The sequence below is a fragment of the Hyperolius riggenbachi genome, chromosome 2 (genome assembly GCF_040937935.1).
Source record: "Hyperolius riggenbachi isolate aHypRig1 chromosome 2, aHypRig1.pri, whole genome shotgun sequence".
NCBI classification, from domain to species: domain Eukaryota; kingdom Metazoa; phylum Chordata; class Amphibia; order Anura; family Hyperoliidae; genus Hyperolius; species Hyperolius riggenbachi.
In genome coordinates this window covers 145,562,419-145,588,854 of record NC_090647.1, presented here as the reverse complement: position 1 = coordinate 145,588,854, position 26,436 = coordinate 145,562,419, and the positions used below count along the sequence as shown (strand labels likewise).

Below are 26,436 nucleotides of genomic sequence, written 5' to 3'. Positions count from 1 at the left end.
TGACTTCTCCATTTATTTAAAAAAAAAACAGGATTTCATATAATGTACCTCTTTAAAGTGTACCCAAGGCGATATGTGACATGAGATAAACGTGTATGTACAGTGCAAAACATTAATAACCAGGCTGTTGTTCTTATTTTGCTGCCTAAAACAATTAATTTTCAGGCATGCAAGCAACAGCTTCTGTCTTGTCAGTACCTTGTCAGGAATATAGTAAACATCACTAAGTAAATTACAGCCATAAAAGTTTTCTTGGCAGAAAAATACTTCGGAGAGCAGGGAAAGATAGAAAAATATAATAAAATGTATTTTAACTCTGGGACATTTAATTGAAAACTATTGAAACGTAATTGAATGTTTTAAAGGCTATCTACTTTGTAAGTTCTTAAATATAAACTAAAACCATGGGAATTAAAAAAAATCCTTTTCAGGAGTAGGAGGATAAATACAATTGTTTATCTCATCAGTTTTACACCTCGGCTTAACTTTAAGTGTATTGTAACACAGTATAAAAAGTAAAAGGCTTTATTTCACTAAGAGATTGTAGTTAAACTTTAGGATATACAGTACAATCACTTTATACTAAACTCCAAGGGACTTAGTCAAGTAGTTTATTATATCAAAAGTTTACTATATCGGGATTGGCCATACATTTTATATTTATACAGGCGCATGGTCGGGACCTGGGGACTGAGTTTACTGTAACGAGATTGTGTTGTATCATTATACGTAAGGATTGATTATTAAAATTGGAGCAGAGGAGGAGTAGATGCTCAAAGCAACCACATTTTATTTAAAGTGAAGCTGTGTTCAGCACCGTTGGAAGCAAGAGGAATATTTCAGAAATCAGCAACAGTCAACCTCTCATACACTGAAAATTGGCAAGAATACAGCCTGAATGAACCTGATTCTATGTCACACTGACATGGCTGCTGTTCACAGTTCAGTCTGGAAACTTGTGGCAACCTCTTAAATAGAAAATAACATTATGCAACTCCAGGAAACTTCTATTTACAATTCGTACTACACATACAAGTAAATATCGCTTTGTTGTTCTGTTCAGGCTTGCTATAAAGCCTTATACCTTGCACCTGGCTGTCATCAGCCTGCCTTCTTATCCTCCTCATGATGTAAGCAGAGCTGCTCCAGCCCTGCATTCCCCCGTCGTGCCCCACCTGGCTACTTTTTCATGCCACCCGGCTGAAAAAAGATTCTGGGGAGAACACTGTGCCAACATCTTCTGTAGCACTGTACATACTACAAAACAGACAATTATGGGGAGCATAGATACATGAATAAGTAGTCCAACACATTTCTTTATTGTATTTATAAAGCACCAATATATTATGCAGTTGTACAATCAAGGTAACCAGCTACGCAAGTACAAAAAGTTAAAATATCACCAATACTGGGACATTTGATAAATTTCAACAGAAAACACTGAAGAGGCCCCTACTCATGTGGAGTGGAGACCCTAGGGAAGGAGACAAAAGGCTTGGTAGACTAAGCAGTGAGCTGCAAATACTAGCCGTAACAAATTACAAGCTTGTCTAAAGAGGTGTTTTAATGATGCACTTGAAGAGTTCCAGGTTTAGAGCATGAGGGGCAGGCTTTGGGAGAGAGTTCCAAAGGAGATGTGACACTTGAGAAGTCCAAGATGTGACCGAGAGAGCAGGTACCCAAGCTGGTTGACCTGGGGATCTCAAGGAAGGAGCAAAGGTTCCACGAGGGATGGTAGCTGGAGTTAAAAGAAGGAACTGTATGGCAGGGACAGCTTATTCAGAGTTTGCCATGATGGTGTTAGGCGTTTGAACTGGATCCTTTTGGGTAACTGGTAGCCAATGAAGGGATTGGTAGAGCAGGTTGGGATCAGAGAAGTGGTGGAAGAAACGAACAGCAGAGTTCAATAGGGACTAGAGAGGTGCTAGCCTGTTTTTTTTTTTGTATACTGCACAGTTGGGTGCTATAGTAGTCAAGACGGGAAATAATTAGAGCATGTACAAGCATTTTAGAAGTCGCTTGTGTAAGGAAGGAATATATTCTGGGGATTGTTAACATGGTAATACAGGATTTAAATGAGAACTCATGATGATTTGAGGTCATTGGGATGTTTTCTACATTGATGGAGAGTACATGTGGGGGTGCAGAGAGAGAAATTGGAAATTTCAGTTTCCATTTTATTCATGTTAAGTTTGACCAAACAAGGTGAAACCTAGCACAGATAGATTAGCAAGCGATATACTAACTGTTCTAAAAAATTCACAGGAATACGGTGGCCAGTAAGTCACTTTTTTTTTTCCTTCTTCCGGGACAGTTCTCCCTGAGAGATAAGCAAGTAAACTTGATTTAAGGTGGGAACCACAAATTGTTGTATGAGGACAAGTTGTTTGTAAAGCCTGGTACAAACTTTCAACTATGATTGGTCAATCATTGACCAATTTTACCAACTCCATGTATGAGGCTTTACCTACACAATCTACTCATAGTGTTCAATATCTGTTGACCCTCCTACTACATGAGGTGGTAAAACTGGTCAGTGATTGACCAATCATAATTGAAAGTGTGTACCAGGCTTAAGGGTGAGAATATACACATTCACTTTTGATTGACCAATCACTGGCTAATTTTACCACCAACAGGTAGTAAGAGGGCAAACAGATACTGAATGCTATGAGCAGATTGTACAGCTAATCCCTCCAACTGCATGGAGGTGGTAAAATTGGTTAGTGATTGGCCAATCATAATTGAAAGTGTGTACCAGGCTTTACACAGAAGTGGTAACATTGACCTATTATTGGCCATTGGATGTGTGTACCAAGCTTAAGAAAATGTTTCACTCAGTATTACATCAACTTAGGTACTGTATTTCTTGGAATATAAGACTCTCTGGACTAGAAGACGCCCCTAGGTTTAGAGTTCAAAAATCAAGGAAAATATTAAAAATACTAAACTTAGGGGCATCTTATGGACCTTTTGCCACAAACTGGCTTTAAGCTATAATAACCAGCTAAATTACACTAATCCCTGCTGCCCTACCAGCTAAGCTACATTACAGTAACCGTAAACTAAAACTTCCATACCACATCTGATCCTGCTGCCGCGCTCTGATGAGCGAAGGAACACGAGGGCTATTGAGTGGCACCCTAAACTTCTGCAGCAGAGGAACTACTAGAGCGAGCCGGTGCCCAACTTAACGGGGGAGAGACGATAAACAAACTCTAAGCTGGAAATTGAGCATAATTTGTGAGTGCAATTGGTTTTCTCCCTTAATAAATGTGTATGGTTTTACGCTATGTGAGGCATTTGTCTTTGAGGTCACATTTATATGGAAGTTCGTCCGCTCTGATTGTGTGAAGAGAGGAATCTGGTGGTGTGCAGCTTTTATCCTATATGGTGGGGGATGGCCTGAAGTGTCCCAAGGCGTGAATAGATCTGAGTGGAGGTCTTTGAATCTGATGAGTGTCGGCTCACAGGGTGTTGGTGGAGGTATTAGGAAGTGTTAAAGAAAATAGGAACACCATAGACCTACTTCTAGCAGATGTGGATTGTGATGTGGACTTCATGCATATAATGTGACTTTTATTTGCCCAGACAAAGGTGGTTGTGTATGCGTTACCTTCTGAATAGATTATTCCAGATTGTATAAAGAAGGGGCAGCTCCCACTTGATAAACGCAACTAGTGCTTATTTTAAGAGGTGTAGCCTATATCTCCTGGCTATCCAAGTACTGCACAGTTGCAGAACGCTCCCGGCGATAGGGGCATGCATGCACCGTAAGCCCCAACTCCCGGGAGCCATAGTAGAGGAGAACAGCGAAAACCAATCAGGCTTAAGGGGGTTGGAGGAAGCCCCAGGTATGTATGAATTTTTCATTTTGAATCAACTCAGGTTTCCCTTAAATTCCAAACAATACGATAATTAGTCCAAATAGATACAGAACAAAACAACAGTAACAAAAATGGAAGGAAAAAAAGCATTTGCTCACTACAGAAATGATTAGATTTGGTGCGAGAATCCTGAAATGCTAGCCAGGGTATTGGTAGTATGCTCTTACCAATACTGTTAGTGGCAGGATTTTTGACCTAACCTTACCCAATCCCTTCATTGTTTATTATTCTTAGCAATATCCAACCCTAACCTTCACTACTCCTTACCTCTTCCTGACAATTTTAACCACTTAAGCCTATCTGGATGAGTGTTCTCATCCAGATAGGTGTCGCTGAAGGCTAACTGGACGAGTATTCTCATCCAGTGTTAAAGTGGCGGGGGTGCGCGCTTGGCCGCCACTCGGACTTGGCGGCATTTCTGTGTTTGGGGTAGGGAAGCAAGGCTTCCCCTGAAACAATCACAGTGCCTGTAATGATTGTACATGACCCCGATCAGGGATTAAATAATATAATTAATCCCTTCAAAAGCCCCCACCCCAGTTACCAAGCAAACAGATGAGAAAAAACAGTAAAAAAAAAAATCCATAAATAGTTGCCTTGGCGATTAAGCTATTTTTTTAAATGATATATCATGAGGGTATCTTACTGTTATTCTAGTACATAAGGGCTTACAAAAAAACCCTGAAAAAATACACCTTTATTACCACATAATATATTGATGCCATACATTGTACTAGGATGTTGTAATAGCTGGGACTAATAGGCAAATAAAATGAATGGGTTTTATTTATAGTAGTATTGGATGGAATTGGAAAAATTGTGTATTTTTTCTTTTCTTTGTATTTGCCTATAAAATGCATAGAACTTAAAGTAATTACTGAAAACCAATATCACCCACGAAAAACTTAATTTGTAGTGGAAAAAGAAATAGATCATTTACGTGTGATGTGTAGTGATAAGGTTATCGGTGAATGAATGGGAGGAGTGCTGACGGGGGAAAAATTGCTTCCATCCTGAAGGTGAAAACACCTGCAGGCAGAAATATTTAATTCCTGCCTATTGTATAAATCCTTAATCCTAATAAACCCCTCAGTTTGCCTAACATTTACAAGTTCCCTATTCACCTTGTGTGGTTCAGTGGGTGATGTTTCGGCCATAAAACAGCCAAACTTCCACACCAAACGTTAGCAATTATTACTGTCATCCTGTTGCAGCATTTCAGCTTTTGTATGAACACTCTGCCAGATCCTTGCAGTTTTTGATATTAAAGGGGTTCTGTGAACTGTATAAATATCAAAAACCGACCCTTACCTGGGGCTTCAATCGGCCCCCTGCAGCTGTCATGTCCCACGCCGTCCTCCTACGATCCTCGATTGCCCACCGCTGGTCCCGGTCTAATATTTGTCTAACAAGACGAATAATGCTCGCTCCCTCGTGCGTTATCTGGAGCTTACTGCGCAGGTGCAGTACAAAGTTTTCTTGTACTGCACCTGGCCAGTAAGCTCTCGATGACGCGCACGGCAGCGAGCATGCATACGGCCACGCAGCCGCAGTCTAATTAGACGGCTGATTAGACCGAGACCGGTGGCAGGGAACAGAGGATTGTAGGAGGACGGGGTTGGACATGACAGCTGCAGGGGGCATTTGAAGCCCCAGGTAAAGTGTCTGTTTTTGTTTATTTAAACAGTCCACAACACCCCTTTAAAGAGAACCTGAACTGAAAATAAAAAGTCAAAATAACCATACACAGGTCATACTTACCTCCTGTGTAGTCTACTCCTCAATCTCTTTCTCCTCTCCTGCGTCTCATTTGTCCACTGTGATCCATGGATTTCTCCGTCCTCCATTTTAAAAATGTCCATTACCCCTTAACAGCTTCCTGGTCAGCACACTGTTAAACTGTAATATCACCCACTTGAGCCATAGGGAAACATGCACATTACCTTGCACATTCAGTTGTAACTGACAGCTGCTGATATATAACTGACAGCAACTGGTATATTTCAGTTCTGACAAAATATTGTCATAAGTGGAAGGGATCTTTGTAAGAAGTAAATAGTGAGCCTCTGAGAGGAACTGATAGTGAGGTAAGTATGTAATATTCATTTGCAGCTACGTCATGTGTTTATTTTAAATAATTTTCCTCACTTCAGGTTACCTTTAAGCTACTGTAACCTAGTGCCAATTACAGTCGGCAGCAAAAGAACCTGCCTCCTGATATGTATGCTACTTAGCAATAATGGCAGGAAAGTTGCTAGGATCCTAAAAGATCAGGGGCACTTTTGGGCACCCATTTGCTGTTCCAAAAATTGAGTATGGCCTCACACAGAAACATGGGTGTGGGAATGGGTGAAGCCAAATTTACATGACCAGGTTGGTTGGCAATCTCCCCACAGTATATCTGTATCTCCTGGTAGCATAGTGTCCCCCCCCCCCCCCCCCCACTGTATTCCCTGGTCATCTAGTGGTCCCCTAGTAGTATTCCCTGGTCATCTAGTAGACCCCAAACACCCCCAAAAGTATTCCATGGCAGTCTGGTGGACCCCTCTCTCCCCCCCCAAATAGTATTTTCTGGCCTAGTGGACCCTATCTTACCCCAATAGTAACTATTCCCTGATCGTCTGGAGGCTCCACACCTCTATGGGGGTATGCTGGAAGTTGTGGTGCCTCAATGGAAAGTATACTGGGAGCTGTGGTGCCTGTATGGCTATGAGGCATGCTGAGAACCACAGCTCTCAAAGTACCCCTATAGAGACACCACAGCTCTCAGCATGCCCCCCATTGATGCTCAAAGCTGTGGTGCCTCTAGGGCAACATGCTGGGAAATGTGGTGCCTCTATAGATGGCATGCTGAGAGCTGTGGTGCATCAATGGGGGCATTTTGGGAGCTGTGGTGCATCAATGGGGGAATTCCGGGAGCTGTGGTGAATCAATGTGGGGCCTGCTGGGGGCTGTGCTACAACAATGGGGAAGCATTCTGAAAGCTGTGGTGTTTCGATGGGGGAATGCTGGGAGCTGGGAGGCATGAATGGAGAAGTATTCTGGGAGCTGTAGTGCCTCTATGAAGGCATCCTAGGAGTTGTGGTTCTTCAATAAGGGTATACTAGGAGCTGTGGTTACTCTATGGGGGCATACTGGGAGCTGAGCATCTATAGGGGATATGCTGGACTTTGCTGTGGGTGATCAAGGGGGACACCCAAGAAAACTGGATTTTTAGCGCTAAAAATGTGGTATCACATATTTTCATGGTACCACTAACTGGTCCCACGATGGCCTACATTCTCAAAGTTACCGCGTTCAGTAATGAAGTATGACCATGTAGAGTGACCAGATTTTTGTGGGTCCAACCTGGGACGGGGAGGGGAGGAGGGCGGCGCACGTAGCGCGACGCGGTGAAAAATGGGCGTGGCCATGCCATTGTATGAGCGGAGCTAACGTAATGATGTAACAGCAAGGCATAAGAAAGCAGTGTTTACGCCATGATGTGGACAAACGAGACATTGCATCATGGGTGTGCAGAAACTGTGTGATGCTAATAGTATACCACAAAGCAGCAAACATAGCCACCTATGACCATTAAATAATAAATGCAGTAACAGTTACCCCGGACACCAGAAAATAAACGCAATGGACATGTCAGTACAAAATAAACGCAATGCGGGCAACATGTCAGTACAAAGAAAATGCAATGCGGGCAAACATTTCACCAGAAAATTAACGCAATGCGGGCAAACATTTCACCAGAAAAGAAACGCAATGCGGGCAAACATTTCACCAGAAAAGAAACGCATTGCGGGCAAACATTTCACCAGAAAAGAAACACAATGCGGGCAAACATTTCACCAGAAAAGAAACGCAATGCAGGCAAACATTTCACCAGAAAAGAAACGCAATGCGGGCAAACATTTCACTAGAAAAGAAACGCAATGCGGGCAAACATTTCACCAGAAAATTAACGCAATGCGGGAAAACATTTCACCAGAAAAGAAAACGCAATGCGGGCAAACATTTCACCAGAAAAGAAACGCATTGCGGGCAAACATTTCACCAGAAAAGAAACGCAATGCGGGCAAACATTTCACCAGAAAAGAAACGCAATGCGGGCAAACATTTCACCAGAAAAGAAACGCAGTGCGGGCAAACATTTCACCAGAAAATTAACGCAATGCTGGAAAACATTTCACCAGAAAAGAAACGCAATGCGGGCAAACATTTAACCTGGAAAAAAAACCGCAATGCGGGCAAACATTTCACCTGAAAAAGAAACGCAATGCGGGCAAACATTTCACCAGAAAAGAAACGCAAAGCGGGCAAACATTTCACCAGAAAAGAAACGCAATGCGGGCAAACATTTCACCTGGAAAAAAAACGCAATGCGGGCAAACATTTCACCTGGGAAAAAAAAAACGCAATGCGGGCAAACATTTCACCTAGAAAAAAAAACGCAATGCGGGCAAACATTTTACCAGAAAAGAAACGCAATGCGGGCAAACATTTCACCTGGAAAAGAAAGCATTTACTCACCTGGCAGAAGTCTCCGGCCTCTGGCGCGCTGCTCCCGGGACCACCCTCCTCCTGAAGTCTCCCGCGCTGACAGCCTGGCAGAGCAGGGCTACGGCAAGATGGCGCCCGAAGCCCTGTACTGGAGACAAATAGTTTCCAGTACAGGGCTTCGACAGCCATCTTGCCGTAGCCCTGCTCGCCTGCCGGTGTCGGAACTAGTGATGGGAATTTCGGCTCTTCTTGGAGAATCGGCTCTTCTGAATCAGCTCCCATTAAAGAGCCGGCTCTTACGGCTCTCAATCGGTTCTTCATTAAATATCACTAGACGCCACTCAGAATCGGAGTAAAAGCCCCGCCCCCGTCTCCATGACAACTCCAGACTGCTTTTCTGGCTCGGGCAATCCCTCCCGCTACTGCTCTGCTGCGCCCCATACACTCCTACAAGCTGCACGAGGAGGACTACATCTCCCAGCATGCCTCAGCGCCCTTTATTACACAGCAAAGCAGAGCTGTGTGGGGCAGCTGAGGCATCGGCTCTTTCAAAATTGAGAGCCGGCTCTTGTCGTTCGCAGCAAAGAGCCGGCTCTTAGAGCCGCTCGTTCGCGAACGACCCATCACTAGTCGGAACAGACACCGGAAGAGAAGGCTGGAGCGGGGCTGCAGGCAATGAACTATAGACGCCGCTGCCAGTTCATAAGGATAGAGTGGCCAGAGTCCCGAGGCCAGGACGTCCCGCTGCTGAAAGCGGGACGTTTCCTGGGACCTCATGCAGCCTGGGTCAGCGGACCCCGAATCCGGGACGTCTGGTCACTCTAGACCATGTCCACATTCACAATGTTTTCAACTGAAATTACGGTTTGTGGAAATGTGATGATAGCGCGGTAACATGTCTGTAAAAAATCATTCTTTCAGACTTAAAGAGAATCTGTATTGTTAAAATCGCACAAAAGTAAACATACCAGTGCGTTAGGGGACATCTCCTATTACCCTCTGACACAATTTCACCGCTCCTCGCCGCATTAAAAGTGGTTAAAAACCTTTTTTAAAAGTTTGTTTATAAACAAACAAAATGGCCACCAAAACAGGAAGTAGGTTGATGTACAGTATGTCCACACATAGAAAATACATCCATACACATGCAGGCTGTATACAGCCTTCCTTTTGAATCTCAAGAGATCATTTGTGTGTTTCTTTCCCCCTGTTCTCATGCACTGAAGTTTCAGGCTGCTCTTTTCTTCCTGCAAACAGCTTTGCCCTTGTCTGTAATTCTTCAGTATGTGAAAGTCCAGCCAGCTCAGAGGACGATTTATCCAGCTTGTAAAAGATAAGAGAGAAGAGAGAAGCTGCTCTAATCCTAAATAACACACAGGCAGTGTGCTTAGAGGGGCCTGGAAGGGGGAGTTCATAGCAGAACCACAACACTGAAGAACTTGGCAGCCTTCCAGACTCAGGCTGACAAGAGAGAGATAAGTTGATTTATTACAGAGACTGTGATAGTAGAAAGTGCTGCAGTAAGCCAGAACAGATTAGAATAGCTTTTGGAACTTGTAGGATGATAAAAAACAGGATGCAATTTTTGTTACGGAGTCTCTTTAAATTCCACAAAAAATGAAATTTATGATGAAAAAAGAATGTATTGTTACATCATTAATTACCATTTTTTTTTAAAATCAGCTTTAAGGGGACCCTGAAATGGTCAGGAGTTGAAAAAAACATACATACCTGGGGCTTCCTCCAGCCCCCTCCAGGCTGATCGCTTCCTTGCTGTCCTCCTGCACCACTGCCTGGATCTTTGGAAATTCGCCTTGGAAAGGCCTACTGGGGCGTACTGGTCAGCCCCCATCACACTCGCATTGCTGAGGGCGCAGAGCACTCCCGGCCACGAGAGCCCGCGCGGCTGGACTGCGCTGAAGGTGCAGGAGGACGGCAAGTGTGCGATCAGCCTGGAGGGGGGCTGGAGGAAGCCCCAGGTATGTATATACTGTATGTTTGTCTCACTACTACCATAGTATTGTACCAATCTTTACTAGCACTTCAAAAAAATGTTTGTGAACGTAAAAAAAGAAAACAGTAATTACAGCTATTGGTAATTTCTTGTTACAAATTTCATTGCTGCACATGGTATTGTGACTGGAGGCCAGTATCCATACCTCCCAACTTTTTGAGATGAGAAAGAGGGTCACATAAGCCACACCCCTGATCACGCCCTCACTCACTCATATCAAAGATTTCATAAGACAAATATTTTTATAATTCAAACAGGGCCGGATTTCCCATAAGGCACTGTAGGCACGTGCCTACAGGCGCCTGATGATGGAAGGGCAGCTCCTTCCCTTCCCCTAGCGCCTTCCTCCTTCCCTATGCTGAATCCCGAGCGGCATTTAAATAAGAGGTTACTCACCCAGCTCTCTGCATTCCACTGACGAGATCTCCCTTCAGTTGGGGGCACCACTAGCTACTTAATACTGAGGGTACTGCTGGCTACCTAATGCTAAGAGACACCTGTAGCTACCTATGACGGGTAAGAGAGAAGTTACAGCTGTCCCAGCCAGCACACTTGCGGTGCAGTTTATCAGGGGTTTGTGGGTTCCTAGAGGGCAAAAGGTGTAGGACATCAGTGCCTATAGGCTCCTGTGGTGTAAATCCGGGCCTGAATTCAAATCACACTGGTCCTTGCCACCCTGGTTTATTTTCCTTCATATAAACATTTTAAAATTAGTAGTATATCAATTTAAAGCATGGGAATAAAGATTAGAGTCAATCAAACACATTTTTTAGTAGATATATATGTATATATACACATAGAAAAAGGAACAAAGTCCTGAAAGAGGGACAAATGAGGAAAGAGGGACAGAGCTCCCAAAGAGGGACAATCCATCTAAAAGAGGGACAGTTGGGAGCTATGAGTATCTACAACTGTGAGTTTGTAAATTTTATAATAGCCATCACTCGTCTGGACAGAAAACAGTTCCAACAGATGAGAAGCAGAGGCAGAAATGATGCTCGGAGGACCCCAGTATGCTAGCCCAGTAGCCAGTACAATAAGACGCTTGTTATCCTAAACACACCCACAAGCACCGGACACGTGGATACAGCGCCACGCAATTAGGGACCTACATTAGGATTTTAGGCGACCTTGCAGCGCCTGTTATGTGTGCTTCTTGTTACGGCGTTATCAGTGAAATACAGCAGTGCTACGAGTTTCATTTAGAGAAGGAAACCGAGGGGGGAAATCTGTACATTTAATCCCATAGCATATAAGTATGTATTAATAGCAAGGCAGTGGAAAGGCAGCCCGGTTAGGGGGCTTCGTGGCTCAGAGAGAGTAGCCGGAGCTGCTGGTGCGGAGGTAACGGGTCGGGTATGCTGGCTGATGTGGCCGGAGGGATGGGGCAGGCAGGTCGCTGGTCTCTTGAGGCTGCAGGGTTTCGTTACGATAAGCACGAGCTGAGCCACGATTACTAATAGTGAGGAGGAGAGGACTGTGTGTACTTACTGATGCTGTAATGGAATTACTGTGTGCTTCTATGCTTGAAATTGTCAGCTAGCGCAGATACAGTAAAAGCTTATTGGACCTTGTGGCATCAGAGGCTGCACTGCTGTTTCATGCTATTTTGCTGGGGATATGATGTAAAATGTATTCAACCACACATTTCATTTTACTACTAGCAGTTCACCTTAGGGCTGTTATCATTCAATAAAAGTGGCAAAACTTTATGTATTTATGTTTTGCAATGTACTGTTCACATTTCTCTATGAATGGACTGTCAGTTCTGTCAGATTTTAGGTGTCGTATTCTACGCATCCAGCACCTCCCAGCCCTCAGTGTATGGCTCTCAGCATATCACCTGACCTGCATCGGGTCGTGTGGTGCAGGGTGCGTTGAAGAGGGCGGTCGGATGGTCGGTAAGTAAACTCCAGATCCGAGATGAAAAACTAACTATAACAAGTAACTTGTCTATATATCTTATCTAAAGTTTAGATAGTTTACACAGCAAATCTAGATGCAAACAGCTTCAACAGTTTATGATTATTCCTGTGAAACAATGAGCAGCTATGTTATGTTTGTCACATTACACACAGGCAAGCTGATCTGCATCTCCAGCCCTCAGCCTGTAAAAACTTCCCTCTCCTCCTCCTTCCTCCCCTCTGCCTCTGAAATCTCTGGCTAGTAACCTCCTCCTCCTGCCCAGACTAAGCTCCCATAAGCTCTTGCTACTAAGGTTTAGAGTGCTAAGGCTCTCTGGAGAAGCTGTGGGGGAGGCTTGTTTAGTTTATAGGGAATTAGAGTATTAAAACAATGCAAAAAAAGTATTTGGCTATAGGAATGCCCTGTAAACTATATGAAAAAGAACACAATTATGCAATGAGTAAAAGTTCATCTCGGATCCACTTAAAAAAAGCTCACTCTGGCATGTCGCTTAGTTGAGACTTCTGGTTGCCTGAGTTCCAGATAATGGTGACTTTGCTGTAGAGAGAGAGAGAGAGAGAGAGAGAGAGAGAGAATTGAATTTAAAGAGAACCTGCAATGAGAAAAACCTTCCCTGGGGGGTACTCACCTGGGGTGGGGGAAGCCTCCAGATCCTGTTGAGGCTTCCTCCGTCCTCCTCGGTCCCACAGTGACGGCGATAAAGCTCCCCGAACAGTGGGGATGTAAATATTTACCTTCCCGGCTCCAGCGCAGGCGCAGTATCGGCTCTCCGCTCAGAAATAGACGATCGCTGCCGGGCCGCTCTACTCTGCAGGCGCAAGTCACCTGCGCAGTAGAGCAGACCCGACAGAGATCGGCTATTTTCTCCTATCTCCGCGTGGATAACCGCAACAGCACCCCCGCTGGAGCCAGGAAAGGTAAATAAATCGGCGCTTGTCGAGGGAGGATTCCAGGACACTTCGAGGGAGCCAGCGCTGGACTGCCTGCAGCAACAGGAGTGGGGGAAGCCTCATTGGGACCCTGAGGCTTCCACCTCCCAAGATGAGTACCCCCCCAGGGGAACTTTTTTTTTTTTTGTTACAAGTTCTCTTTAAATGGATACTTTAGCTACCCCCTCATATTATATAGAAGTGGTAAGATTGTACAATCTTACCACTGTTGTTGATTTGTACGGTTCTGATCCAGTTCTGTATAATACCTGAAGAAGAAACAACGTTTTGAAAGCTTGCAATAAACCATGTACAGTTAGTCATTAAATGTATCACTGGAATCAACATTTTCTGGTTTGATGCCTACATTACAATCTAAATTGTATCATCAGTGGGCATAAATAATTAATCAGGGATATACCAAAGACACGGAAGATCAAAAATTGAAAAATTACTTTTTATTTTTTATTTGCAAAAAGGTGCAGAAATATATACACAAAATATTTAATCACGTAAAAAGTGCTTATGATTGATTGAAAAAAAGGCAACAACATCGATTTGTTTCGGGTTAGTAACCCTTCTTCAGGCCTTTAAATATATAGTGAACATCTGCACAGTTGGAATACAAGGTAGAAACTCATCTGGTCAAATATAAAGCCAGGGCAGACCACCACAAGATCAAACAGACCGGACATCCAAACAGGGTGGTTGTACAATCTTACCACTGTTGTTGATTTGTACGGTTCTGATCCAGTTCTGTATAATGCCTGAAGAAGAAACAACGTTTTGAAAGCTTGCAATAAACCATGTACAGTTAGTCATTAAATGTATCACTGGAATCAACATTTTCTGGTTTGATGCCTGCATTACAATCTAAATTGTATCATCAGTGGGCATAACATGCAATTTTACTACTTCCATGCAATGTGAACAATTTGTTCATAGTATATCAAATCTGTTGGACCTAATACTGCATGGAAGTAGTTACATTGGTTAAAAAATATTGAATGTGTGTATGCACTCCTAAGGTGGCCATTAATGGTGCAATCTTCCAAACGATCAACCATCTGATCCGATCGTTGCGCTCGATCGGAAGTGATTGGTCGCGTTCTCCAATGGAGGGGAAAAGGATAAGCCGTCCCATTGGACTAAAATAATGGTTCCAAAATTTGGATGGCTAGAACGATTGTTCATCATCAAACGGCACCCTTAATGGTACCCAATCCAATTAATCGTCATTTTATGCATGTTCACCAGGGCTGTGGAGTCGGTACAAAAATCATCCGACTCCTCAGTTTATGAAACCACAGACTCTAGGTACCCGAAATTGCTCCGACTCCCGCTCCACAGCCCTTGCATGGCGTTGGAGTGGGTACAAAATTCATCCAACTCCGACTCCTCAGTTTATGAAACCTCCATCTCCTTCTGCAGGTACCTAAAATTGCTCCGACTCCAAAGCCCTGATGTTCACAACGCAACGGTGCTGTAAACTCACATTGCAAGTAAGGACTCCGACCAGGCGGCGCACACATTGAAGCATACAGTACATTGAAAGTATGCTTCACTGCCACTGTAAATGTGCATGTTGTTTAGTAAATGTTATTCTAGCAGAACCGACTGCACTGCTGATGCACCAAAGAAAATGTGCCATAGAAATTGCATTGCAATGCGATCATATTGTCAGTTGTGAAGGAACGCAATGGATGAAGTGTAAAAGTAGCTATAGGCCCCGTTCACACTCTGGAAAGCTATTCCAGTCACTGGGAAAATGCTGCACAAAGCTCTGCGATCGGAGATAATCGCAAACGCACGTAATCCCATAGGATTACTTGTGCAACACTTGTACAGCAGCCTTTTGTTGATCGCCAGCAATCAGCAAAGTGTGAATCACAAGCACAAAGCATTTAAGTGTGAATAGACCCTTATAGTTTTTCCATTGTCCACTTTTATCTGGCTTTGACTTTTCATGTAGAGGAGGCATGGAATTACTGATGACAACCCCCTCTTTTTCTCTGGATGGAGTTACAGAGTGCTGATTTGTCCTCTGCAAAGTTGAATTAAATCCATAATGGCAGTAAAGGCCAGACACACTGAAGCCAGTAACTTGGAAGCCTGGTGATTTGGGCACGGCAATCGCTCACATTGTAGTTAGCAGGGCTGTGGAGTCGGGGCAATTTTGGGTGCCTGGAGTCGGGAAAAAAATGCTCCGACTCCTAATGAATTTGTAACTGTAATTAAAATAGAAAATATGATAAAATGTTCTATTTCTCAGATAATAGTCATTAAAAATAATGTATACATACAGTATATACCGTATATACTCGCAAGCAAGCCGACCCGCATATAAGCCGACCCCCCAACTTTTTCCTCAAAAACCAGGAAAAAATTATTGACCCTCATATAAGCCGGGAGTAGGAAATGCTGGCCGTGTGATTTCACCCAACCCCCCCCCCCCCCCCCCCACAGTGTGTCCCAGTATAGTTAGTATAGTGCCCAGTATGGGTAGGTATTGCCCAGTATAGCTAGTATAGTGCCCCAGTATAGCTAGTATATTGACCAGTATAGCCAGTATAGTGCTCAGTAAAGCCAGTATAGTGCCCCAGTATAGCTAGTATAGTGCCCCCCATAGCTAGTTTAGTGCCCCTCATAGCTAGTATAGTGCCCAGTATAGCTAGTATAGTGCCCCCCATAGCTAGTATAGTGCCCCCCGCCTCAAGCAATCCCCGTCCCCCCGCGGCCGCCGCTGCTATTAGCTTACCCTGCGGCTGCCGGCTTCCAATAGTCCCCTCTCCGTCTCCCGGGCATGTAAATAGATCACAGCAGCTCGCTCCACGGCGGCTGCTGTGTGATGACAGGAAGCTGTAGGGAGAGCGGCTTCCTGTAACGGCGATGTGTATCGCCTTTACTATGGAAACCGCTCTGCCTGCTGCTTCCAATCCTGTCATCACACAGCAGCCGCCGTGGAGCGAGCTGCTGTGATCTATTTACATGCCCGGGAGACGGAGAGGGGGCTATTGGAAGCCGGCAGGGTAAGCTAATAGCAGCGGCGGGGGGGGGGGGCGCACTACGACCACCGACCAACGTGACTCGCAAGCAAGCCGACACACCCCCCCCCCCAACTTTTAGGCCACTTTTGGGGGGTCAAAAATTCGGCTTGCTTGCGAGTATATACGGTATACAGTAATAGCTGTGCTTAGTCCACAAAAATGAAATAAACCAATAAAAATTAGTTACTTGTGCTGCTTCAATAAAGCAGTCCCTGTATTTTTAAGGTCAGATATACATATCTGATTGTGACTGTATATATGATGTGTACACAGGAATCTCTTATATATACTAAATAACATCTATGCTATGTATAAAGCCTGATGTGTAGCTGTGTCACTAATAGAGATTGTCAATGAGATGGAAATAATTCTGCGTTGATGCTGATTTATGCAAATGTATGCACTCTTTTTGCTCATGAAATCAAATAATTTGATATGTTGTTAAAATTTGATTTGGTGACTACAAATTAAAGGGTACCCGAGACGGATGAAAAGTAAAGTTTTATACATACCTGGGGCTTCCTCCAGCCCCCTTCAGGCTAATCAGTCCCTCACTGTCCTCCACCACCCGGATCTTCTGCTATGAGTCCTGGTAATTCAGCCAGTCAGCGCAGTCCAGCCACGTGCCGCTTCCACAGCCAGGAGCGTTCTGCACCTGCGCAATAGTGCTGCGCAGGTGTATTACGCTCCTGGCGGCGGAGTGTGTGCATGCGCACTACGCCCGACTGGCTCAAGTACCTGGACTCATAGCAGAAGATTCAGGTGGTGGAGGAGGACAACGAGGGACTGATTAGCCTGAAGGGGGATGGAGGAAGCCCCAGGTATGTATAAACCTTTAATTTCTTCTGTCTCAGGTTTACGTTTACTTACACAGTAGTACTATACTCTACATATGCACTCCCCACAGAGCTGCAGGGAATCCACTGAGAATGTTGTGAACATTGAACACAGAGGTGTTGTCTATCGCCCATAAACCTGGTTCAGATTGTGCACGAAGAATGTGTAATAGAGGAAGAATCTCCTTATTCCCCTGCAGAGTATCTGCACATCACTCTTACATGTACCCACAGTTACATTGCCTAGGGCCTGATAGATGTTCTTTGTTCTGGTTTGTACCTTTTACAAGTACTCTTACCAAGGATTAGTTTTAGTCTAGGGAATAAATATAGTATTCTACATATCCTTCTCACTTCAGTTGTCTTGTAAAATTCCTAAGTGTTGGCAGTTAGAGACGAATTTCACGTTACATACATTTAATCAACAAAATTGTAATATGCAAATTAGCCACTTGAGGACCCACCCTTTACCCCCCCCTTAAGGACCAGCGCAGTATTCTGTGATCTGTGCTGGGTGGGCTCTGCAGCCCCCAGCACAGATCAGGCAGCACGCAGAGCGATCAGATCGCCCCCCTTTTTTCCCCCCTATGGGGATGGTGTGCAGGGGGGGTCTGATCGCTCCTCTTGGCTGGCATGTTGCGGGGGGGGGGCACCTCAAAGCCCCCCTCCGCGGCGAAATTCCCCCCCTCCCTCTCTTACCTGTCATCCCCGGTGATCGGGGCTGCACAGGACGCTATCCGTCCTGTGCAGCCAGTGACAGGACGTCCCCTGTCACATGGCGGCGATCCCCGGCCGCTGATTGGCCGGGGATCGCCGATCTGCCTTACGGCGCTGCTGCGCAGCAGCGCCGTACAAAGTAAACAAAGCGGATTATTTCCGCTTGTGTTTACATTTAGCCTGCGAGCACCCATCGGCGGCCCGCAGGCTATTCACGGAGCCCCCCGCCGTGAATTGACAGGAAGCAGCCGCTCGCGCGAGCGGCTGCTTCCTGATTAATTAGCCTGCAGCTGGCGACGCAATACTGCGTCGCTGGTCCTGCAGCTACCACTTTGCCGACGCGCGTTATGAGTGCGCGGTCGGCAAGTGGTTAGAGGAGTCTGAGTCGAGGAGTCTGAGTCGGTGGAATCCTAAACTGAGGAGTCGGAGTTGGTGGATTTTTGGACCGACTCCACAGCCCTGGTAGTTAGCGCTTATGGTGGAGCCAACAGGGTAATTTGGGTGTGAGGCGCCAGAGTTTGGCTTTAGAGTTTGACTTTATTTACAGCAGCTTTCCCACCGCTAGTTACCTATATAAAGCTGGCATTTGGCTTCTGTTTAGCCGAATAATTGGTTAGGGATAGCAGGAATGTGCACTTAAAGTGGATCCTAGATGAACTTTTATTAATTGCACAATTGTATTAATTTCCTATTGTTTGTTTATAGGGCATTCCTCAAGCCAAATACTTTTTTGTTTTAATACTCAAATTTCCTATAAACTAAACAAACCTCCTCCACACCTTTTCAGAGAGCCTTGGCAGTAGTAAGGGCTCACGGGGGCTCAGTCTGGGCAGGAGGAGGGGGAGGTGTTACTAGCCAGAGATTTCAGAGGCAGAGGGGAGGAGGAGGGGGGATTAGGCTTGTTTCCCAGGCTGAGTGTTGAAGATGCAGCTAAGCTTGCCTGTGAGTAATGTTTACAAACATCATGGATGCTGTCATTGTATCACAGTAAGAAATAATCATATTCTATTGAAGCTGTTTGCAGCTAAATTTGCTGTGTAAACTTTAGATAAGATATATAGATAAGTTACTTGTTATAGTTAGTTTTTCATCTCGGATCCGCTTTAACTGTTCTGCTTCGGCGGTTTGGGCAAGTGTCGTCCACCTGTCTCTTTTTACATTTTATGCTATTATCTTGAGCACCACACTCATATATGTGACTGTCAGTATGAGATTGGCAATCCTATACTGAACCGGCCTACTTTTGTAATGTAGATTTTGTGATCGGCCATGATAGTGTAGTTGTTGACATTACATTACTAACCTCACAACCACTTTTTTAGATAGATAGATAGATAGATAGATAGATAGATAGATAGATAGATAGATAGTGACCCAAAAGTTCTTTTGATTTCTACTAGCAAAATCCCTCTAATGTGTATTTACTTCATTACAGATTTGGTTGTCAAATCTCTCATAAAGATGGCGGCCCAAACATTCTGCTGGCTTCTACTGGTTATTCTGGTCTCCATTCTCACGGGCAGTCAGGCTAGACGAGGACAGGATATCCGATGTGGAGGTGAGATGTGAAAAATAAATTAATTTGGAGGTTTTGTAATTCTGTCTGGAAGTAATCCACAGTGGTGTTTGTGATCTCATAATAGGAATGTATGGTGGTGTTTTTAACACTTGCATTTACTTATTTTGCTTAGAATGAAAATCTTATCTCTTTATTTTAAAGAATCATTTTTGATTTGGCCAATTAAGTTTGCACTGCACAGGACAGACAGTATAGATAATTACAGATCAAGAGCAATATAGGATTTAAAATAATTGAAAAACTGGATGAAGCGTTAATTTTCCAGTTCTGTGTAATAATGTTTTCAAGTCCTATCGGTTTCAGAATTTGCGTGGTTCTGCATTAAGCAGGGCTACCGGCTGAGGGAAGAAACTGTTCCTGTACCTGGAAGTTTTTGTTACATCTGACCGGTATTTCATTCCTGAAGACAGAATTGTCTTAAAGTGAGCCCGAGGTGAAAGTGATCTAGAGGCCACCATATTTGTTTCCTTTTAAACAATACCTGTTGCCTGGTAGACCTGCTGATCTATTTGGCTGCAGTAGTGTCTGAATAACACCAGAAATAAGCATGCTGTCAAATATTTGAACGTTGTATTCCTTTTATATATCATGAATTTATATCTTTTTATTTATTCCTAGATCATAGTCTCAAAATTACTGTTGAAATGAGTAATAATCAGTTGTTGTATAACCAGTTTTATATCTCGCATAGAGTGTAATGATGTGAAACTATTCTCATGTATTCCCACACTTTATTCCCACTTTTTTTCTCACGCTGAAAATGACCTCACTAATAACTGAAATATTTTAGCAAGTAGCTAATAGTTGGCAAGATCTCCTAGAATGACTCATAAGATGGAAAGTGAAACCAAAAGCACATTACATCATCGGAATGAATTTCTGGAATGTGAAGTGCTGACATACGCGTATGTTAATCAGCAGGAGGAGTTAGATTTCTTTTTTTGTTCTAACCCTATAAAGATAGGTAACGAGAGAGAGATTTTTAGACTACTGCTGCTCTTACTTAGGCTTCTAGGAACTGGTAATGTATTTCATGCAATATATTTTTGGTGGACAGTATAAAATTAGGTTAGCAGATATCTTAGTAATTGGCATCTTAATCATAACTATCTTATATGTAATTTTTGTATATTCTCTGTATATTATCACAAGAATACATTCTATTTAGTGATAATTCTCTTGTCTGCCTGTTCTGTTTGTTTCAACCGGGGATATGCTAAAACAAATATATGCAAGCTTTCAGTGGCTTAATACCCATTGATATTAACAGTTGATAGTAGTAACGCTAAATGAAGAGTTGCACTTCTTTCTGTTAATAATCCTACCTAATGTGTAGGAGCTGGCAATGCAGCTAATCTTGTCAGTTCTGACAATATTATTAGAAACACCTGATCTTCTGCATGCTTGTTCAGGGTCTATGGCTGAAAGTATTAGAGACAGAGGATCAGCAGGACAGCCAGGCACCCGGTATTTTTTTGAAAGGAAATAAATATGACGGCCTTCATATCACTCTTACCTCGGGTTTTAAATCCTACAGACGTGCTCTGTTGTCTGAATAATAATAATAATAATAATAATAATAAAACAAAAACCTTGTGTCTTCCTTTTAATGTAAACCGCACCACCTTGCTGCACGCCTATTTTTGTCAGGGAGTCACTTTGTATTTGGGGGTTGGGGTATATGGGGAATGTCTGGCTTCAGCTATAGAGTGCAAATATACACTGTCTCATTTGCAAACTGAGCATTACAGCTTTAAGGGCCTCCTGTATCACTCATAGCATTACATTAGCAAGAGCTTCTCAAAGCACTGGTGCTTAAAAAAGTGCTGGTAGTGTGAATCAGCCCTAAGCTGGCCACACACGTGCGTTCATTTCTGCTCGCAGATTCGATCACTCTGATTGAATCTGAAGGTTATCTGAGACACCTAGCCACATTGATTGTAATTTTGATTGATTCGCTGTAAAAATCGGTCAAAATTACAATCGGACCAGATGGTAAATTTCAGGCGATTCGCCGTGGGGGGGAGCGGCAATAGATAGACACTTCAGACAATCCACACCTGTATTTCTTTATGCATAATTGAAATAATGTTAGTATAACTATAGTTTTTTTCCCCAGTCGGGTGGCATGAAAGACTAGCCAGGTGGAGAGAGACAGGAAAATACAGGGCTGCCGCTTCCACAAGGGCAAACTGGGCATTTGCAGTGCAGCTATCCCCCCTAGGGGGTGTCTGGGCATCCCTGCAGGTAGCAGATGGAGTGTAAGCTCTTCGGCCCAGTGTGCAACTGGGACCCTCTGACGTGTGTGTTCTCTTGCCTGGTTCTGTCATGGTAGCAGCGGTTTAGTTGCCCTGAATTAGTCAGACAATGTATTGTTGTGGCTTCCAGATACACGTTCCGTCCTGCTAAGCAACTGGGGACTACATTACTATCAAAAATGCACATGATTTGGTAGTTTTTTTTTTTATTTTTTAAAGTACACACAATCAGGCAGCATTTACCCCCCCCCCCCCAAAAAAAAAACACCAGGCAGAGTTTTCCCCTCTAAAACACAAACAGAGTTCCCCTTTAATGCACTGCGTATTGCTGTGCCCTTGTCATCTCTGGTGTCAGTAGTGGCACCTCGGAACAAAAAAAATAATATACTCACCTATGAGGTGACTCCTCCAGGGGCAATCTCCTCTCTTCAGTACAGCAGCTCCGGTTACAAATCTCCCACTCCCCACTGAGCTAACTTACTGGGTATTTCTGGGTGATGCCTTTAGCGTGTTAATCACTCTGCATCATTTTGGAACCCATTCCAGGGGAAAGATGCACAGCCCAGCCACAGGGCTAGCCATGGACGAATCACAGCAGGTGACAGGCCACAACAGGAGGCCCGCTAGTTTGACAGCAATGCTCCAGGGGGCAGCAGCAATAGGATTGTGTGTCCAGTCATTGTAATGCTCCTAACCCCCCCCCCCCCCCCCCTTTCTTCTTGTTAGACCAGGTACGTCAAACCGGTCCTACGAGGGCCGTGATCCTCACACATTTTTTTATACAGCTCAAATGAATTGATGGGTCTGAATCAAGAAAGGCGTGGTCCATCAGGTAGAACACATTCCTTTCTTTCTTAGTCCATCCTAAACACTGACATGGATCTGGCCCTCCAGGCCTGGAGTTCGACACGTGTGTTAGACCAACATGAAGAGCAGTTAGAATCTAAGCTTCAGCATCACTGTAGAGAAAGCATCCCTTACTCGTTTTCTCTGACAGTTTATATTTGTATAGCAGGTGGAATGTGTTCCTTAAATTCTGCAGTTGTCATAGAAACAGAAGCTGCGAATTAATTCCCCCTGGAGCACCTGCTAGGAAGAGCTGTCAAAAGTAGAATTTCCACCCCATCTGGAGCGATTTCATATAACCTCCGGTTGTGTCTCTGGGATACGAAATGAAGGAGAATTGCCAAGATTGAGATAACATAAAGGTTTTGACTTTTCTCTGCTGTATCCAAAACAATAAGGGCCTATTTCCAGTGGGGTGCCGCCTCCGCTTCCAAATCAGGCAAGCACCCATGTTGTTGCGAATCTGCAACCGAATCGCTTAAAGTGAACCAGAGACTAAGCACCCTCATGTATTTTACCATATAGATCAGTGGGAACATTAGAGAAAACGCCTACCCCGCTCTGTTTCATTCTTCACTGCTCAGCTTGCTTCTTAACAGACCTGATAAAATCCCAGACTGAGCATTCAGTCTGGCTTTGCTATAATGACTCCGCTATAATGATTTCTGAGCAAAGCCAGACTGTATGCTCAGTCGGGGATTTTATCAGGGCTGATTAGAAGCAGGCTGAGCAGTGAAGAATGAAACAGAGAGCAGGGTAGGTGTTTTCTCTAATGTTCCCACTGATATATATGGTAAAATACATGAGTGTGCTTCGTCTTTGGTTCACTTTAAGACACAGGTGTTGAACTCCGGGCCTGGAGGGCCATAATCCATGCTAGTGTTTCGAATGGACTGAGAACTGGAGAAATGTGTTGTACTTGATGAACCACACCTGTCCTGATTCAGTCCCACCAATTAATTTGAGCTGTGCCAAAAATGTGTGAGGAGTTCGCCCTGGCTTAAAGGAATCCCGATGTGAGAGTGATATGGAGGCTGCCATATTTATTTCCTTGTAAACCATGCCAGTTGCTTGGCAGTTCTGTTGATCTTCTGGCATAAGTAGTGTCTGAGTCAAAAACATGGAACAAGCATATGGCTAATCCAGTAAAAGCTGAGTCAGAGTACCTGATCTGCTGTATGCTTGTTCGGGGGCTTTGGCTAAAAGTATAAGATGCACAGGATCAGGATGAATGTCAGGCAACTGGTATTGTTTAAAAGGAAATAAATATGGCAGCCTCCATTACATTTTCACCTTGGGTTCCCTTTAAGCTGTGCAATGCATGGCTATAGGGATTTGGATGTGTGCTGCGGTAAACTGTAGCATGCCATCCGACTCGTGCCAGGATGTGATTCAGATGGCAACGTTTCCCTGCTCGAATCACATGCAGGGAAATGTTGCGTATTCCACACTAGTGGAAACAAGCCCTAAGTATATGTCTGCCGTCTCGCTTTAAAGTCATTGGGAATCGATGATTAAAAAAAAAAAAATAATCAGCCAGATACTTAAGGAGCGGGAAGGCTCTGGGTCCTATAGAGCCTTCCCACTCCTCTCTCAGCCCCCCCCCCCCCCCCCCCCCCCGTTCCAGTGCTGCATCCCCCATAGCAGTATCAAATACTGCTCTCTCTGTTGCTGAAGGATGCTTTGGAAATTCTCCTGAAGACGGGCTGCTCCATAATGCGCCTGCACTAGCGCCCTCTCCCGCGCCTGTGCAGTGTGGAGCCGCCTGTCTTTGGTAGAACTCTGCTCCCTAAGACTTCCGAAGTCACCTGTGGTGGGGGGTTCAAACAGAGGAACTGCCGCTGCAACAGGGGGACCAGGAGAGAAGCAGGAAGGCTCTATAGGACCCAGAGTGTTACCTCAGGCAAGATATAGATATAGAAAATTCAAATGTTAGTTATAGAATGTTAGTAATGGCTTTGTGTGTCCTGAAGTGGAACACCTTCCAAAACCTTTTGTTATTTTCTTCTTTATCAGCTTTGATCAAAATGGAGAATTCTCTGTAAAGCATAAATGGCTGAAAAGTCATTGGGAATATGAATATATATATATATATATATATATATATATATATATATATATATATATATATATATATATATATATATATATATATATATATATATATATATATATATATATATATATATATATATATATATATATATATATATATATATATATATATATATTCATATTCCCAATGACTTTTCAGCCATTTATGCTTTACAGAAAAATCCTCCATTTTGATCAAAGCTGTTAAAGAAGAAAATAACAAGAGGTTTTGGAAGGTGTTCCACTTCAGGACACACAAAGCCATTACTAACATTCTATAGGCAACGTTTGAATTTTCAAAACAGATCATTACCAATTATCAGGTCACACACCAAGCTGGAGTTGGAGATGACCGAGCATGCTGTGGAGTGAATCCTTTGTACCAGCACTGATTTGATGCCTTCATGATAATGTCAGTTGCCATGAAGACTGGTAGTACTGGCAAACAATGGGGGTGTAGACCATTTCATGCCATTGCCCCAATGCTACTTTGCTACTATTCACAGTTTGGTAGCACCAAAAGAATTGGGAAATCCAGATGCTTACATCACATCACAATGTGCTTCTGTTACGTATCTGTAAGTGTGTCTGCATGAAGGAGTTTGCCCAGGTATAGTTCATTATCATTGGTTGTACATTTAATTCGCTGCAATAATTCAGTTTTGTTTTTGTTTTCTTTGGCTTTTGCGCTGCTTCAATTTTATTTTTAACAAGTCTGTGTTTCCAACATTTTAAGTTACTCTCTCACTTGTACATTATGAAATAAAAATCTACTTTTGAAGCAGCCATCTTTTTACACTACAAGAATTCTGCTTAATCTCCCTCCTCCTCTCATTGAAATAGAAAACAGCTTACATTGGGGGAGGGGAACTCCCTACAAAACAAGTTGAGACAGATGAAGGTAAATAACCATTCATTTCTACTGAATGTGCCATGTTGCTTCATCTTGGTCTGCCTTTAGTGCATGTGTATACTCCCTTATGTAAGTATGCTCTCGCATAACCAAGGGTGGTGGGAATCCTGAGGCGAGGCATACACTACGATATCCTATAATAGATTAGATATTTGGTTCTATTACAGACATTGAAACAAAAGACAAACTATCAATTTTAATTGATGTATCCATCAAACATTGATCGAGAACATCTGTTCATTTTGTGGTCTAAAAATGAGACTGGGGTGGGGGAAGCAGCAGGCAATTGGCTCTATAGATTTTTACTGCATGGAGTCGTTCAGTTAGTTGAGGTGTTCTAATCATCCAGTCAGATGCAGGGCTGTGGAGTCGGAGTTGGAGCAATTTTGAGTACCTGGATTCGGAGTCGTGGTTCCATAAATTGAGGCGTCTGAGTTGGATAATTTTTGTACTAAATACACAGACCTGATAAGTATTAAGGTGGGCACTAACGAGTGATCAGATAATTCTGATTGGAAGAAAAATCGTTCACTGCACCATCAACGAACTAATCTTTGCTTTCTATCTATCATAACCAACAAAAAAATCCAAATTTTGGTTTGACCAGAATCCAATCGGATGACTATTGTTATAATCGTTCATAATCGATTGTGCCTATCAATGGAGATTATTTACAATCAATACGATCCAAATTTCTGATTGCTTGAAACGATTTTTCGCTAGAAATTGGACTGTCAGTGGCCATCTTAAGACTAAGGAGTCAGCCATTTTATGTACCTGGAGTTGGTGGTTTCATAAACTGTGGAGTCTGTGTTGGAGTCTGATGATTTTTGTACCGACTCCACAGCCCTGGTCAGATATCTGATGGCTATTGAGTGGTGTACAGCTGTAATCCA

The 26,436-nt window shown here is 43.5% G+C and overlaps 1 protein-coding gene across 5 annotated transcripts in view; it reads left to right on the top strand.

Moving 5' to 3' along the window:
- The first annotated feature begins 11,698 nt into the window (after positions 1-11,698).
- Positions 11,699-26,436, top strand: part of CNPY2 (canopy FGF signaling regulator 2) — a 48,473-nt gene continuing 33,735 nt past the window's right edge. Inside the window, exons 1-3 of one of the 5 annotated variants that reach the window (XM_068267647.1) lie at positions 11,716-11,739; positions 12,171-12,296; positions 19,286-19,408. In XM_068267647.1, the coding sequence (XP_068123748.1) occupies positions 12,290-12,296; positions 19,286-19,408 (130 nt within the window). In that variant the 5' untranslated portion in view covers positions 11,716-11,739; positions 12,171-12,289. The other 4 variants (XM_068267648.1, XM_068267650.1, XM_068267649.1 and 1 more) reach the window with 4 other exon arrangements.